Source organism: Oncorhynchus clarkii, chromosome 5 (assembly GCF_045791955.1).
Source record: "Oncorhynchus clarkii lewisi isolate Uvic-CL-2024 chromosome 5, UVic_Ocla_1.0, whole genome shotgun sequence".
NCBI lineage: Eukaryota > Metazoa > Chordata > Actinopteri > Salmoniformes > Salmonidae > Oncorhynchus > Oncorhynchus clarkii.
The window spans coordinates 23,890,192-23,903,566 of record NC_092151.1 but is presented as its reverse complement, the minus strand read 5'-3'; the positions used below and the strand labels follow the sequence as shown (position 1 = coordinate 23,903,566).

General features: G+C 42.3%; 1 protein-coding gene across 4 annotated transcripts; it reads left to right on the top strand.

Annotated features, from left to right (window-relative positions):
* The first annotated feature begins 5 nt into the window (after positions 1-5).
* On the top strand, positions 6-12,205 carry LOC139408557 (neurolysin (metallopeptidase M3 family)). 4 transcript variants are annotated; one of them, XM_071152597.1, is made up of 14 exons: positions 41-178; positions 2,834-3,117; positions 3,408-3,556; positions 4,361-4,465; positions 4,659-4,761; positions 6,100-6,260; positions 6,660-6,795; positions 7,155-7,521; positions 7,721-7,922; positions 8,087-8,273; positions 9,786-9,914; positions 10,050-10,186; positions 10,440-10,614; positions 11,354-11,922. In XM_071152597.1, the coding sequence occupies exons 1-13, from the start codon at positions 138-140 to the stop codon at positions 10,596-10,598; spliced, it is 2,160 nt and encodes a 719-aa protein (XP_071008698.1). In that variant the 5' UTR covers positions 41-137; the 3' UTR covers positions 10,599-10,614; positions 11,354-11,922. The 4 variants fall into 4 exon arrangements, with proteins under 4 accessions (XP_071008697.1, XP_071008698.1, XP_071008699.1 ...); XM_071152599.1 differs by having other exon boundaries at positions 52-78; positions 11,354-11,917; XM_071152596.1 differs by having other exon boundaries at positions 6-178; positions 10,440-12,205.
* The last annotated feature ends 1,170 nt before the right edge of the window (positions 12,206-13,375 follow it).

Genomic DNA, 13,375 nt, shown 5'->3' with positions numbered 1-13,375 from the left:
AACGGAAGTGAACCGATTCATAATAGCACGACTGAAGCTCATTATAGTTCAGTGCTGGAGCTGTCAAGTACAGCAGAGGTTGGAGGAGAGAGGGTTTGCGAATTGCACGCAAAAAACTGCATGAACTAGCTGCTGGCATGTTTTTGATAAGAATTGTAGTGTGGCGAACTCCTTGCAGGTAGGCTACTGTCAAAGTCGTGCTCGTGTTTGTTAATTCCACATTAATTATTGTTGTTGCTGTGTTACTAGTTGCCATAGCTAAGGGAGGTACTATAATTAACCAAAGGCATGAATCATGTGTGGCTTTTATAGGCATACCGTGCAAGCTATGAAACAAGATAACTATGAGCTCTCCAGGTCTTATAAAGATTTAATGTATGGAGAGTATAACATCATTTCGTTGTTGTTAAAGCTAAAGCCGTAAAACTACACCTTACAAGTCCAGTTACCATTTTTTTTAAAGGTTGGACATTGAGTATGTAATTTATGTACGCCAGTCCATTTTACATTTTATGAGCGCACATCAAGTTTCCGTCTCATTGCTGTTGAGGTCATGCCAAATAATTCGGCTGGCTGGCTGGATGGACATCGTTAGCCAGGAAAAAAATGCACAGCATTTGTCTGTATTGGAGTTGTTGGGTGGTTCAAGTTCCGTGGCTTTGCCTATGACCTTTTAATAATGTATTGTTTGTTTACTTAATCGGTTTCGCAATGACTCAAGGGTATATAGAAGCTGTAGGCGCTTACACTTGATAGGATACATGTGCTTGATATTACAAAAACGGTGTTAGAACTACTGTATAGTACATTGGCAATGTTACATTCTCTTAAACCCACAGAAAAGCCCAGAGACAATCTAACAGTAAGTTCTCACACTGCACTGCAACGTTATAGAGTTACAGCGTAGCTAAAACAGTTAATAACAGTGTTTCATCATATATAGCTTTTATAACCTTGAGTCATTTGAGGTAAAAAGGAGAGACACCTTTTCTGTGTACTGTAACATTGGCTATGTCACATTGTCTATTCTTGGAATGATCACACACTGCAACAATCTATTGCTATCCCTTTCTGTCTGAAATGACTGCTACAGTAACCTATGGCAACTTAAGCTACATTTAATTCAGTTATGCTTTTATATATTTGTATTTTATTTTAACAGCCAATACAAAAGCACAACAAAGCCTTTTTATGACATAGCCTACAATAATCTCAAGGTTATCTAGGCCTGTAACCATTTTCACTAATATGTGTTGTGGGATCAGTTGTCAGTCATCTGGGTAAATGTATCCAAGTGGTAGTGACGATCGTGCGAAAGTCTTAAAGGCCATTAAATAAAAGCAAATAGCACCTGACATTAAGTATTTACAGACTATCGTCTAACCCAGTGGTCACTTTCTCAGTCAAAAAGCAAGCCAAGATCTACCGCTCAGATTAAAAAAACAAACAAACATGATTTAAACAATGTAACATTAACCTAATAAAAACAGTTCTGTAGGAATGAGGTTTGTTTAGTAGGCCTAATACATTATCACAGCATATTGGCTATATGCCTAGCCTGGCAATTATTCTTTGTTCTTCTCAGACCAAAAATATATATCAAAACTCAAGCTTTGATATTAAAATAGATCAGTTGGTGTAGCACTTGCAAGGTACAGCTGAAGGGGACGGGGGATGAGGTCAAATCATGACGTCAGTGATCTCAGCTCGGAAAGTCGGAGCTCGATAAAAAATTCCAGTTGTCTTTAATGCACTGAAGTCGGAAGTAGAGGATTTCCGAATTCCCAGTGGTTTTGAACATGGCATTAGTCTCAGCGGAGGGACAGAAAGAGCAGCAGAGGGTCCGCCTCTCACGGTCCCTATTCTATCCTTCCTTTCCTCCGGTGAGACTGACCAGAGAGCGAACACCGTCTTCAACCAGATGGCGAAACTCGAGTCGCACATCATCTGCCTCATGCACAACTTCATGTTATTCCTAAAACCAGAGAAAGTGAAATATTCCTCGATATTAAAATATACATGACGAGCTGCTAATAATAATAAAAACGCAGGGTTATCGATACACTTGTCTGCTCATTGATTGCAGCTGCAGCGCGAGTGGACGTAGGGAGACGCGCATTTTATGTTTTGTTGCCAAAAACATTAATGGCCTCTTTAATGTTGAATAAAAACAGTTTTGACAGTGCTGAATAAAAAGATGTACTGACTCATAAAAACAGCAACTCTTTCCTTTATTATTTGACAGTCTCTCTCTGGTCATGGTTTTACAAGTCATGAAATCTCAGGTAGGCTAGTATCAAACTTTGGTATCAAACTTTGGTATCAAACTTTGGTATCAAACTTTGACTCGATAGCCACAGATCTCCCGGTCCACCCGGTGGCCTGATTTTGTGTTTTCAGACAAATTAAATATTTCCAAATGGGAACACTTTCTCACCGGTGTACAGGGCTTCTGCATCAAGTGCATCTACGACCAACAGCGCAACACGAGAAAAAGGAGCGCAAGCCTTTGTCGTTGGCTTTTCTACAGAAATATTTGGTGATTGACTATGAATGCCAGTCGCGATCGATCGGTTGGTGACTACTGTTTTAACCTAACGCAATCGTTGCTTAATATAGACTGGTGCCATTTAGTCTTAAGTATGGGTGTGTGTGAAGATTAGAGTTTAAGATAAATCTTTCCTTGTATTTCTTAGCATTGCAGTATGTTTCCTAGAATGTACAGTATTTCAAGTGAATTAAATCACCCTGAGGTTATATGAAATGTACAAAAAGTTGCGAATGTCATGAACATGATTTTGTTGTTTTTTTGTCATTATTTTATTTTCTCCAGAGTGTTTGGTTCTAAACCCAGTGTGAGAATGACCCTGCAGAATGGGCTGGTGTTACCTGCTGCCAAAAACTGTTCCCATGCAGTCGCAGTAGCTAGCACAGCAGACTACAACAACAGGAACACCCTGAGATGGGACCTGACCCCAGACCAGATCAAGAACATGACAGAGAGCCTGGTCCAGAGGATCAAACAGGTCTACGATGACATCGGATCTCTGGATGTAGAACAAGTGTCCATTAAAAACACCTTAAAAGCCCTGGCCAATGCCAAATTAGAATATGCAGGTAAGTTATTGTCTGATCTGGGCCACACTGATCTTAGTTGATTAAAAGGTCACAAATGTGTTTTTAATGTTGAAACAGTTGAAACAGAAATGTTTTATATGGAGATGTCTCTCGCTTCACATTTTTTTATGCAGTAATTACACATTTTTAGACAACACTTCTGCTCCAGTTGTTTGAGCTCAAACCTCTTTTTGTTTCTTCCCTGGACCACTAATCTATAATGTATTTCTATAGTCTACCCTGGACCAGCTGAATATGCCACCTTTATCTTGCCTGCATTTGTTCCCCAGCACAGCGCCATGTTCTGGATTTTCCCCAATACGTGTCTGCTTGTAAGGAGGTGCGCTCAGCGAGCACAGAAGCAGACAAGAAGCTGTCTGACTTTGATGTGGAGACAAGTATGAGGGAAGATGTGTTTCACAGAGTGATTGCCTTGCAGGTACAGCTAACTAATTAACTACCTATTAACTAACTAATGTAGGTACAATATATACATACACATATGGCCAAAATCATTTATGACTAAGTATGGAGGGAGGCAAATCATATTTATTTCAAGGTCATTTTGAGGTGTTATGTAATTAAATTGTTTGCTTTGGCTAGTTGGTAGCGTAGCATACTGAGAGTTCATTCATTCTAAATGTGCCCTCATTTGATACCATTGGTTCATATTTAGCCTACAGTAATTTGATCCTGATAACGGTCTGGCACCAGCTGATGCCAAGTGGCTTGATCCCGCTAAAAAACACTGTTAGTCCACTGACCATCATTTTCACATATCATAGATAGTGAACTGGTCAATCCACACATTGACACATTATTTCATAATCAATCAATCAATCAATTGATTTGGATCAATAATCTGGAAGAGGTTTGTACTCCCAAAACACTGAGATGAGACAGTGTTCTCTCCAGACTATTTATTGCCCTTTGTAATGAAGTTGTATCCATGGCCACAGCTATTTCATTGAGAGACCAGATTAAGTCCTCACTGTCATTGGGGCCCTGGAAGCAGTCAAGGTACCGACAGACATGTGACGGTGGAGACCGCTCCAAGCCCTGCCAGGTGGAGGCCTGGCGGACTGACAGAACCACACAAACACACACAACACACACAGACACACACACACCACACACATAAATCACACCATAGGTAATCAATGGGACATATGGGTAATATTAAATGTTCTGCCAACATGGCACAAGTGCATCCTCAGAGAGTGGTCTGATTTTTTTCTTGCAGGAGAAGCAGCTGGACAATCTAACGCCTGAGGCCAAGAGATTCTTAGACCGTCTTATCACATTAGGGAAGAGGAATGGATTGCACTTGTCAAAGGATATACAGGAGGTAATACAAACTTTGGAGTTTCATACACATAAGGGAAAGGATTCCTCAGTGGCGCTTAAGTGCTGAAAACAACATTACATTTGTTTGAAGATTTGATATGAGGCTGTTATGTGATTTGTAGCACTGAAAGTCACAGTCTATACTTTCGACATTGTAGAGTTCTCATAACAATGTGGTATTTTCTTCTCTCTAGGAAGTCAAAAGATTGTCAAAACTCATCAATGAACTCTCAATCGACTTCAACCAAAATCTAAATGAGGAAAACACGTATCTAATATTCAGTGAAAATGAACTAAGTAAGCAGCACCAGCACTTTAAGAAATGAAACGACTATCTATGATTGTCCTTGACCCCTTTACTTTTTCCACATCTTATTACGATACAGCCTTATTCTAAAATGTATTAAATGAATGGTTTCCTCATCAATCTACACACAGCACCCCATAATGACGAAGCGAAAACACGTTTTTTGACATTTTTGCAAATGTATGTATTATGAAACAGAAATTTACATTAGTATTGCATAAGTATTCAGTCCCTTTGCTATTAGACTGGAAATTGAGCTCAGGTGTATCCTGTTTCCATTGATCATCCTTGAGATGTTTCTACAACTTGATTGGAGTCCACCTGTGGCAAATTCAATTGATTGGACATGATTTGGAAAGGCACACACCTGTCTGTATAAGGTCCCACAGTTGACAGTGCATGTCAGAGCAAAAACCAAGTCATGAGGTCAAAGGAATTGTCCGTAGAGCTCCGAGACAGGATTGTGTCGAGGCACAGATCTGGGGAAGGGTACCAAAACATTTCTGCAGCGTTGAAGGTCCATAAAGACACAGTAGCCTCTATCATTATTAAATGGAAGAAGTTTGGAATCACCAAGACTCTTCCTAGAGCAGCAGGGACTGGGAGCCTAGTCAGGATCGAGGGAAAGATGACCAGAGCAAAGTACAGAGAGATACTTGATGAAAACCTGCCACAGCGCTCTTAGGACCTCAGACTGGAGCAAAGGTTCTCCTTCCAACAGGACAACGACCCTAAGCACACAGCCAAGACAATGCAGGAATGGCTTCGGGACAAGTCTCTGAATGTCCTTGAGTGGCCCAGCCAGAACCCGGACTTGAACCCGATTAAACATCTCTGGCGAGACCTAAAAATTGCTGTGCAGCAACGCTCTCCATCCAACCTGACAGAGCTTGAGAGGATCTGCAGGGAAGAATGGGAGAAACTCCCCAAATACAGGTGTGCGAAGCTTGTAGCGTCATACCAAAAAGACTCGAGGCTGTAATCGCTGTCAACGGGGCTTCAACAAACTACTGAGTAAAGGGTTTGACAACTTATGTAAATGTAATATTTCTGTTTTAGACTTCTTTTATAAATTTGCTAAAATGTCTAAAAACCTGTTTTTGCTTTGTAATTATGGGGTTTTGAGTTAAGATCAATGAGGGGGAAAAAACAGTTTAATCAATTTTAGAATAAGGCTGTAGCGTAACAAAATGTGGAAAGTCAAGGGGTCTGAACTTTCCGAAGGCACTGTGTATTCTTGTCGTAATATATCCTTCATATATCCTTGATATATCATGACCATATTTCTTTGAATATTTAGGTGTTGACTCCTGCTTTTTACCTCAAAGGTGGCCTAGCGGATAGCTATCTGAATGGTCTGGAGAAGACTGAGGACAGGCGGTACAAGGTATCCTTGGCATACCCTCACTACTACCCTCTGATGAAAAGGTGCCACATGGCTGAGACCAGGAGGAAGATGGAGACTGCTTTCCATAGCAGATGTAAGGAGGTAAAACCACCTGCTCTTGGTCCACATGTATTTTTAAAGAGTTATACAAATCAAATGTGTAATGGATTAATGTATTGTTTTATTATTTGTTTGGTTGGTTGGTTGGTTGATCAATTTATTAATTTTTTTATCAGCAATGTTGGTTTGCCACTTGGCATCAATAACAACGTTTGGAATTATAAGGGTACCAAGGGGTGCAGTTCCTTCAGAAATCAAGGCACCCTAAAAAATGCAATATTATAATAAGTTTAGCCAACTTTTTCAGGGCATCCTCAAGACCAGTTCACTTATTGACAGAGTTCAGAGAGTTCTCATGAAAGTCAACATACAGTGTTTATGACCACGTGTCAGACTTCCTGAAAGTTCTCTATTTCTAGGTAAAAGATTGTCTTGTTGCAGGTAAACACAGTCATTCTGGAGAAGCTGATTGAGCTGAGGTCAAAGGTGGCACAGCTACTGGGTTTCAGTACCCACGCCAACTGTGTGCTTGAGATGAACATGGCCAAGAATACCAACAATGTGGCATGCTTTCTAGGTATGACCTCTTACTTGACTCAACAACTTGACCCCCCCACTGTGTGTCAATATGGCAAAAACTCTTATTGCTCAACAATAACCTCAGAGATGGAAACGTACTATATAATTTCTGTATGCCTGACAAATGTCAATGTAGAACTTTATTACACAGTATTCAGATATGTAACAAACAGGTAATGCCTTACCAATAGTCAGATTCGAAAAATGTTGGTCAGTCAGCTGCCTCTGTTATTTAAATTGTGTGCTTCATTAACTTCTCTAGCACTGATAACAAAAACACAAAAAAACCTTTTTGAAATTGAGGTGAGGTGTCATTCACTCAATTTTGATATATTTTACATGTACCCTACTTCACAGATGAGTTCTATGCTAAACTGAAGCCGGTGGGAATCAAGGAAAGGAAGTATATCCTGGCCCTAAAGAAGAGGGACTGTGCCATGCGGGGAAAGGCCTTTGATGGACAGATCCACGCCTGGGACCTGCCCTACTACATGAACCAGGTGGAGCAGGTGAAGTTTGCTGTAGACAAGGACAAGCTGATCGAGTACTTCTCTCTGGAGGTGGTAACAGAGGGGTTGCTCAGTATCTACCAGGAACTGCTTGGCCTTAACTTTAAGCGGGTAACCAGCGCCCATGTGTGGCACGACAACGTCAGCCTCTACTCTGTACTGGACACGGCCACTGGGGAGGAGATCGGCCGGTTCTACTTGGACCTGCATCCCAGGTGAAAGGCCAGGGAAATATGAACATCAGTAGGACTGTGGGGTGCTATCGGGGCTATAGTTCTATACTCCTGGTAGGATACAGGGTTAGTTGCTCTCGTTGAAGCTACCATAGCACACTATTGTGGCTAATTTTAAGGTTCAGAGTGTGATTCACACTGTGCTTGATGTTGAGTCATTTACCTTGTGTCCTCTCTCCAGAGAAGGGAAGTACGGTCATGCTGCCTGCTTTGGGCTCCAGCCGGGCTGCCTGGGGCCTGATGGGAAACGTATGCTGCCGGTTGCGGCCATGGTGGCCAACTTCACCAAGCCTACGAAAGGTTGGCCCTCTCTGCTGCAGCACCACGAGGTGGAGACCTTCTTCCATGAGTTTGGCCACGTCATGCACGAGCTCTGCTCTAGGGTAGGCTTTTCTGCTGGGGGGGTGATATTCTGTAGCATAGCAGTAGCATATATTATGAAGTCAAGCACACATGGGGTGCACACAAAACGCTATCCTCGATTAAATTATCACCAGCATGGTCCTGAAGTGATACAGTGTATTATGATCTCCACGGCCCTCCCTAGACGACGTTCTCAGAGTTCAGTGGGACCCTGGTGGAGACAGACTTTGTGGAGGTGCCATCTCAGATGCTGGAGAACTGGGTATGGGAGAAGGAGCCCCTGAGGAGGATGTCTCGCCACTACAAAGACGGCAGCCCCATCCCCGACAACCTGCTCAACAAACTCATCGCCTCCAGAGTCGCCAACACAGGTCAGGGATCACACATACACTGTAATAAGGTAACTAAGAAGTGAGTATCCCATATCCCATATTTATCCCATTCAATCTATCCTACTGGATATACAGTGCATTCTGAAGGTATTCAGACCCCTTGACTTTTTTCACATTTTGTTACGTTACAGCCCTATTCAAACATGTTTAAAAAAAAAAAAATATTGCTTCATTAATTTACACACAATACCGTTGCTGCACAGTTATTTTCAGGTCTCTATAGAGTTGTTCGATCGGGTTCATGTCCGAGCTTTGGCTGGGACACTCAAGGACATTCAGAGACTTGCCCCGAAGCCACTCCTGCGTTATCTTGGCTGTGTGCTTAGGGTCATTGCCCTGTTGGAAGGTGAACCTTCACCCCAGTCTGAGGTCCTGAGCACTCTGGAGCAGGTTTTCATCAAGGATCTCTGTACTTTGCTCCTTTCATCTTTCCCTTGATCCTGACTAGTCTCCCAGTCCCTGCCTCTGAAAAACCAAAAGGCCAAAGAGTTCAATCTTGGTTTCATCAGACCTGGTAACCTAGTGGTTAGAGCGTTGGACTAGTAACTGGAAGGTTGCAAGTTCAAACCCCCGAGCTGACATCTTATGAATCTGTCATTCTGCCCCTGAACAGGCAGTTAACCCATTGTTCCTAGGCTGTCATTGAAAATAAGAATTTGTTCTTAACTGACTTGCCTAGTTAAATAAAGGTAAAATTGAAAAAATCTTGTTTATCATGGTCTGAGAGTTCCAAGAGGGCTTTCAATGTGCCTTTTACTGAGGAGTGGCTTCCGTCTCTACCATAAAGGCCTGATTGGTGGAGTGCTCTTTGGCCAGAATGCCAAGCGTCACATCTGGAGGAAACCTGGCACAATCCCTATGGTGAAGCATGGTGTTGGCAGCATTATGCTGTGGAAATGTCTTTCAGCGGCAGGGACTGGGAGACTAGTCAGGATCAAGGGAAGATGAAAGGAGCCTCTGAATGTCCTTGAGTGGCACAGCCAGAGCCTGGACTTGAACCCAATCGAACATCTCTTGAGAGACTTAAAAATAGCTGTGCAGCGACGCTCACCATCCAACCTGACAAAGCTTGAGAGGATCTGCAGAGACAAATGGGAGAGACTAAATACAAATACAGGTGTTCCATGCTTGTAGCGTCATACCCAAGAAGACTCGAAGCTGTAATCGCTGCCAATGGTGCATCAACAAAGTACTGAGTAAAGGGTCTGAATACTTATTGTAAATTTGCAAAAATATCTAAAAACCTCTTTTTGCTTTGTCATTATGGGGTATTGTGTGTAGATTGATGGGGAAAAAAACGATTTAATCAATTTTAGAACAAGGCTGTAATGTGGAAAAAGTCAAGGGGTCTGAGTACTTTCCAAATGGATAGCATCCATAGACTTTGGTAGCATGCATTTCTATTCCCTTCAAATCCAAAATATTTGTTAAAATACCATTAAAATAACTTGACATCCAATAGACTCCCACTCATGTGACTGTCTTGTTCAGGTCTGATGAACCTGCGTCAGGTAGTGCTCAGTAAAGTGGACCAGTCTCTGCACACCAAGTCCCATGCCGACACTGCCGAGGTGTTCGCCAAGCACTGCCAAGACATCCTGGGGATCCCCGCTACTCCAGGTCTCACACCAGTGATAATATAATGGCATTTAATTAGAATATGAATGTACATTACAATTCAAATATTAAAACAATGTTCCTCCCGTAAGGATTTATTATTCTCAAAGAATACAACATGATTATTTTTTACTCCAGGTACAAATATGACAGCTAGTTTTAGTCACTTGGCTGGGGGCTACGATGGCCAGTACTATGGCTACCTTTGGAGCGAGGTCTATTCCATGGACCTCTTCTTCAGTCGTTTCAAAAAGGAAGGAATCATGAACCCCAAGGTGTGGCAAAATCAATCCACTCCCCATTCATCTTGAATTAACATATTTAAAAATTGGTATGCATCTATACTTTTCATAAATAAAGAATTTAAGCCTTCAAGTTCCATTTGATTGGCAAGCATCTTTGAGTGCTACCTTGTGTGTGAGTAATATTACACCATTTATCATACTCTACTCTTATGTACCCAAAATGTACTTAAATTTAAGCCTTGAAGTTTGACTGACATGTTTTGTATGCCCATCTTATCATCAGGTGGGGAAGGAGTACAGGAGGGTGATTCTGGAGGCTGGTGGTTCTGTGGATGGAAGGGACATGCTGAAGACCTTCCTGGGTCGTGAACCTTGCCAGGATGCCTTCTTTCAATGCAAGGGATTGGCCAAAGCTGAGGGAACACTGAATGGTCGTCACTGACTCCCTCTCACTCCACATTAAAGGGATATTTTGGGATTTGGGCAAAGAGGCTATTTATCTACTTCCTCAAAGTCAGATGAACTTGTGGATACCATTTTTATGTCCCAGTATGAAGGAAGTTGGAGGTAGTTTTGCGAGCCAATGCTAACTAGCGTTAGCACAATAACTGGAAGTCTATGGGTATCTGCTAGCATGTGAGATCTGTGGTCTCCCGGGTGGCACAGTTGTTAAGGGCGCTGTACCGCAGCGCTAGCTGTGCCACCAGAGACTCTGGGTTCGCGCCCAGTCTCTGTCGTAACCGGCCGTACCGGGACGTCCATGGGGCTATGCACAATTGGCCTATCGTCGTCCGGGTTAGGGAGGGCTTGGCCCTTAGGGATATCCTTGTCTCATCGCGCACCAGTGACTCCTGTGGTGGGCCGGGCGCAGTGCGCACTAACCAAGGTTGCCAGGTGCGCAGTGTTTCCTCCAACACATTGATGCGGCTCTGCGCCCGACACATGGATGCACTCTGTGTTAAGAAGCAGTGCGGCTTGGTTGGGTTGTGTATCGGAGTGACTTTCAACCTTCGTCTCTCCCGAGTTGTAGCAATGAGACAAGATAGTAGCTACTAACAATTGGATACCACGAAATTGGGGAGAAAAAGGGGTAAAAAAAAAAGAGATTACATCTGTTGTTCATGCTAGCAGATACCCATAGACTTCCAGTCATTGTGCTAACGCTAGTTAGCAGTGGCTTGCGAAACTACCTCTAACTTCCTTCAAACTGACAATATGATGACAATATTTTTTAACCTCATAAGGGCTTGTAAGTAAGCATTTCACTGTAAGGTGCTGTATTCGGCGCATGTCACAAATAACATTTTATTTGATTTAAGACACAAGGCCAAATCTACACTGGAGTTACTTACCAAGAAGACAGTGAATGTTCCTGATTAAGCGTTTTGACTTAAATTTACTTGAAAATCTATGGCAAAGACCTGAAAATATTTGTCTAGCAATGATCAACAACCAATTTGACATTGCTTGATGAATTTTGAAAAGAATAATGGTTAAATGGTGCACAATCTAGGTGTGGAAATCTCTTAGGGACTTACCCAGAAAGACTCACAACTGTAATCGTTGCCAAAGGTGCTTCTACAAAATATTGAGTACTTATGTAAATTAGATATTTCGGTATTTCATATTCAATAAATATGAATACATTTCTAAAAACATGTTTTCACTTTGTCATTCTTGGCCTTGTTTATTTAATCAATTTTCAATTCATGCTGTAACACAACAAAATGTGGAATAAATCAAGGGGTATTAATACTTTCTGAAGGCACTGTATTGGTTGTTATTGTATTGGAGTTGCCATGTTTCATTTTAGCTCCCGAGTGGTGTGCGGTCTAAGGCACTGCATCTCAGTGCTAGAGGCATCACTACAGTCCCTGGTTAGATCCCAGGCTGTATCACAACTGGCCGTGATTGGGAATCCCATAGAGCGGCACACAATTGTCCCAGTGTTGTCCGGGTTAGGGGAGGGTTTGGCCGGGTAGGCCGTCATTGTAAATAAGAATTTGTTCTTAACTGACTTCCATAGTTAAATATAGGTTAAATTAAAAATGTAAAAATAATAAGTCTGTTAATTGTTTGAGTGCCATACAAGATGGTGCCGAAAGAGATGGCAGCTTCGATTCAAGTCCTTAGGAAAATGTGTAGTATTTAGTTTTTTTAATGTATTATTTATTACATTGTTAGCCCAGAAAACCGTAAGTGTTATTATAATTATTTGATATCAGAGAAACGTCAATTTACCAGCACAACCAGCACCATGACCAGGAATTCGACTTTCCCAAAGTGGATCCTTTGTCTGCACCTCCCAGGGCATTTGAACTGATTCCAGAGGCCGACCCAAAACAACGCCGGAGGAGAGGGTACCGGAGCAGTCTTCTAGTGAGGCTTCGGATGCGAGCACACCACCCACCGCTCTCGTGTATATTACTCACTAATGTCCCGTCCCTAGTTAGCAAAAGTCGACGAAATCTGGCCAAGAGTTGCTTTCCAAAGAGATATCCGGGATTGTAATATACTCGTTTCACGGAAACATGGCTAGCAGGGGACATGCTGTCGGAGTCCATACAGCCAACGGGATTTTTAGTGCATCGCGCCGACAAGAATAAACATCTCTCCGGTAAGAAGAAGGGCGAGGGTGTATGTTTAATGATTAATGACTCATGCTGTAATTTTAACAACATACAGGAACTCAAGTCGTTTTGTTCACCAGACCTAGAATTCCTCACAATCAAATGCCGATCGTATTATCTCCCAAGAAAACTCCTTGGTTATCATCACAGCCGTGTATATCCCCCCGCAAGCGGATACCAAGACGGCCATCAAGGAACTACACTGGACTTTATGCGAACTGGAAACCATATATCCTGAGGCTGCATTTAATGTAGCTGGGGATTTTAACAAAGCTAATTTGAGAACAAGGCTACCTAAATTCCATCAGCATATTGATTGTTGTACACGAGCAAGTAACACGCGCGACCATTGCTACTCTAACTTCCACGATGCAAACATTGCCCTCCCCCGCCCTCCCTTTGGCAAATCTGACCATGACTCCATCTTGTTGCTCCCCTCCTATAGGCAGAAACTTAAACAGAAAGTGCCCGTGCTTAGGTCTATCCAACGCTGGTCTGACCAATCGGATTCCACACCTCAAGATTGTTTCGATCACGTGGACTGGATATGTTCCGGGTAGCCTCAGATAATAACATTGACGGTAACACT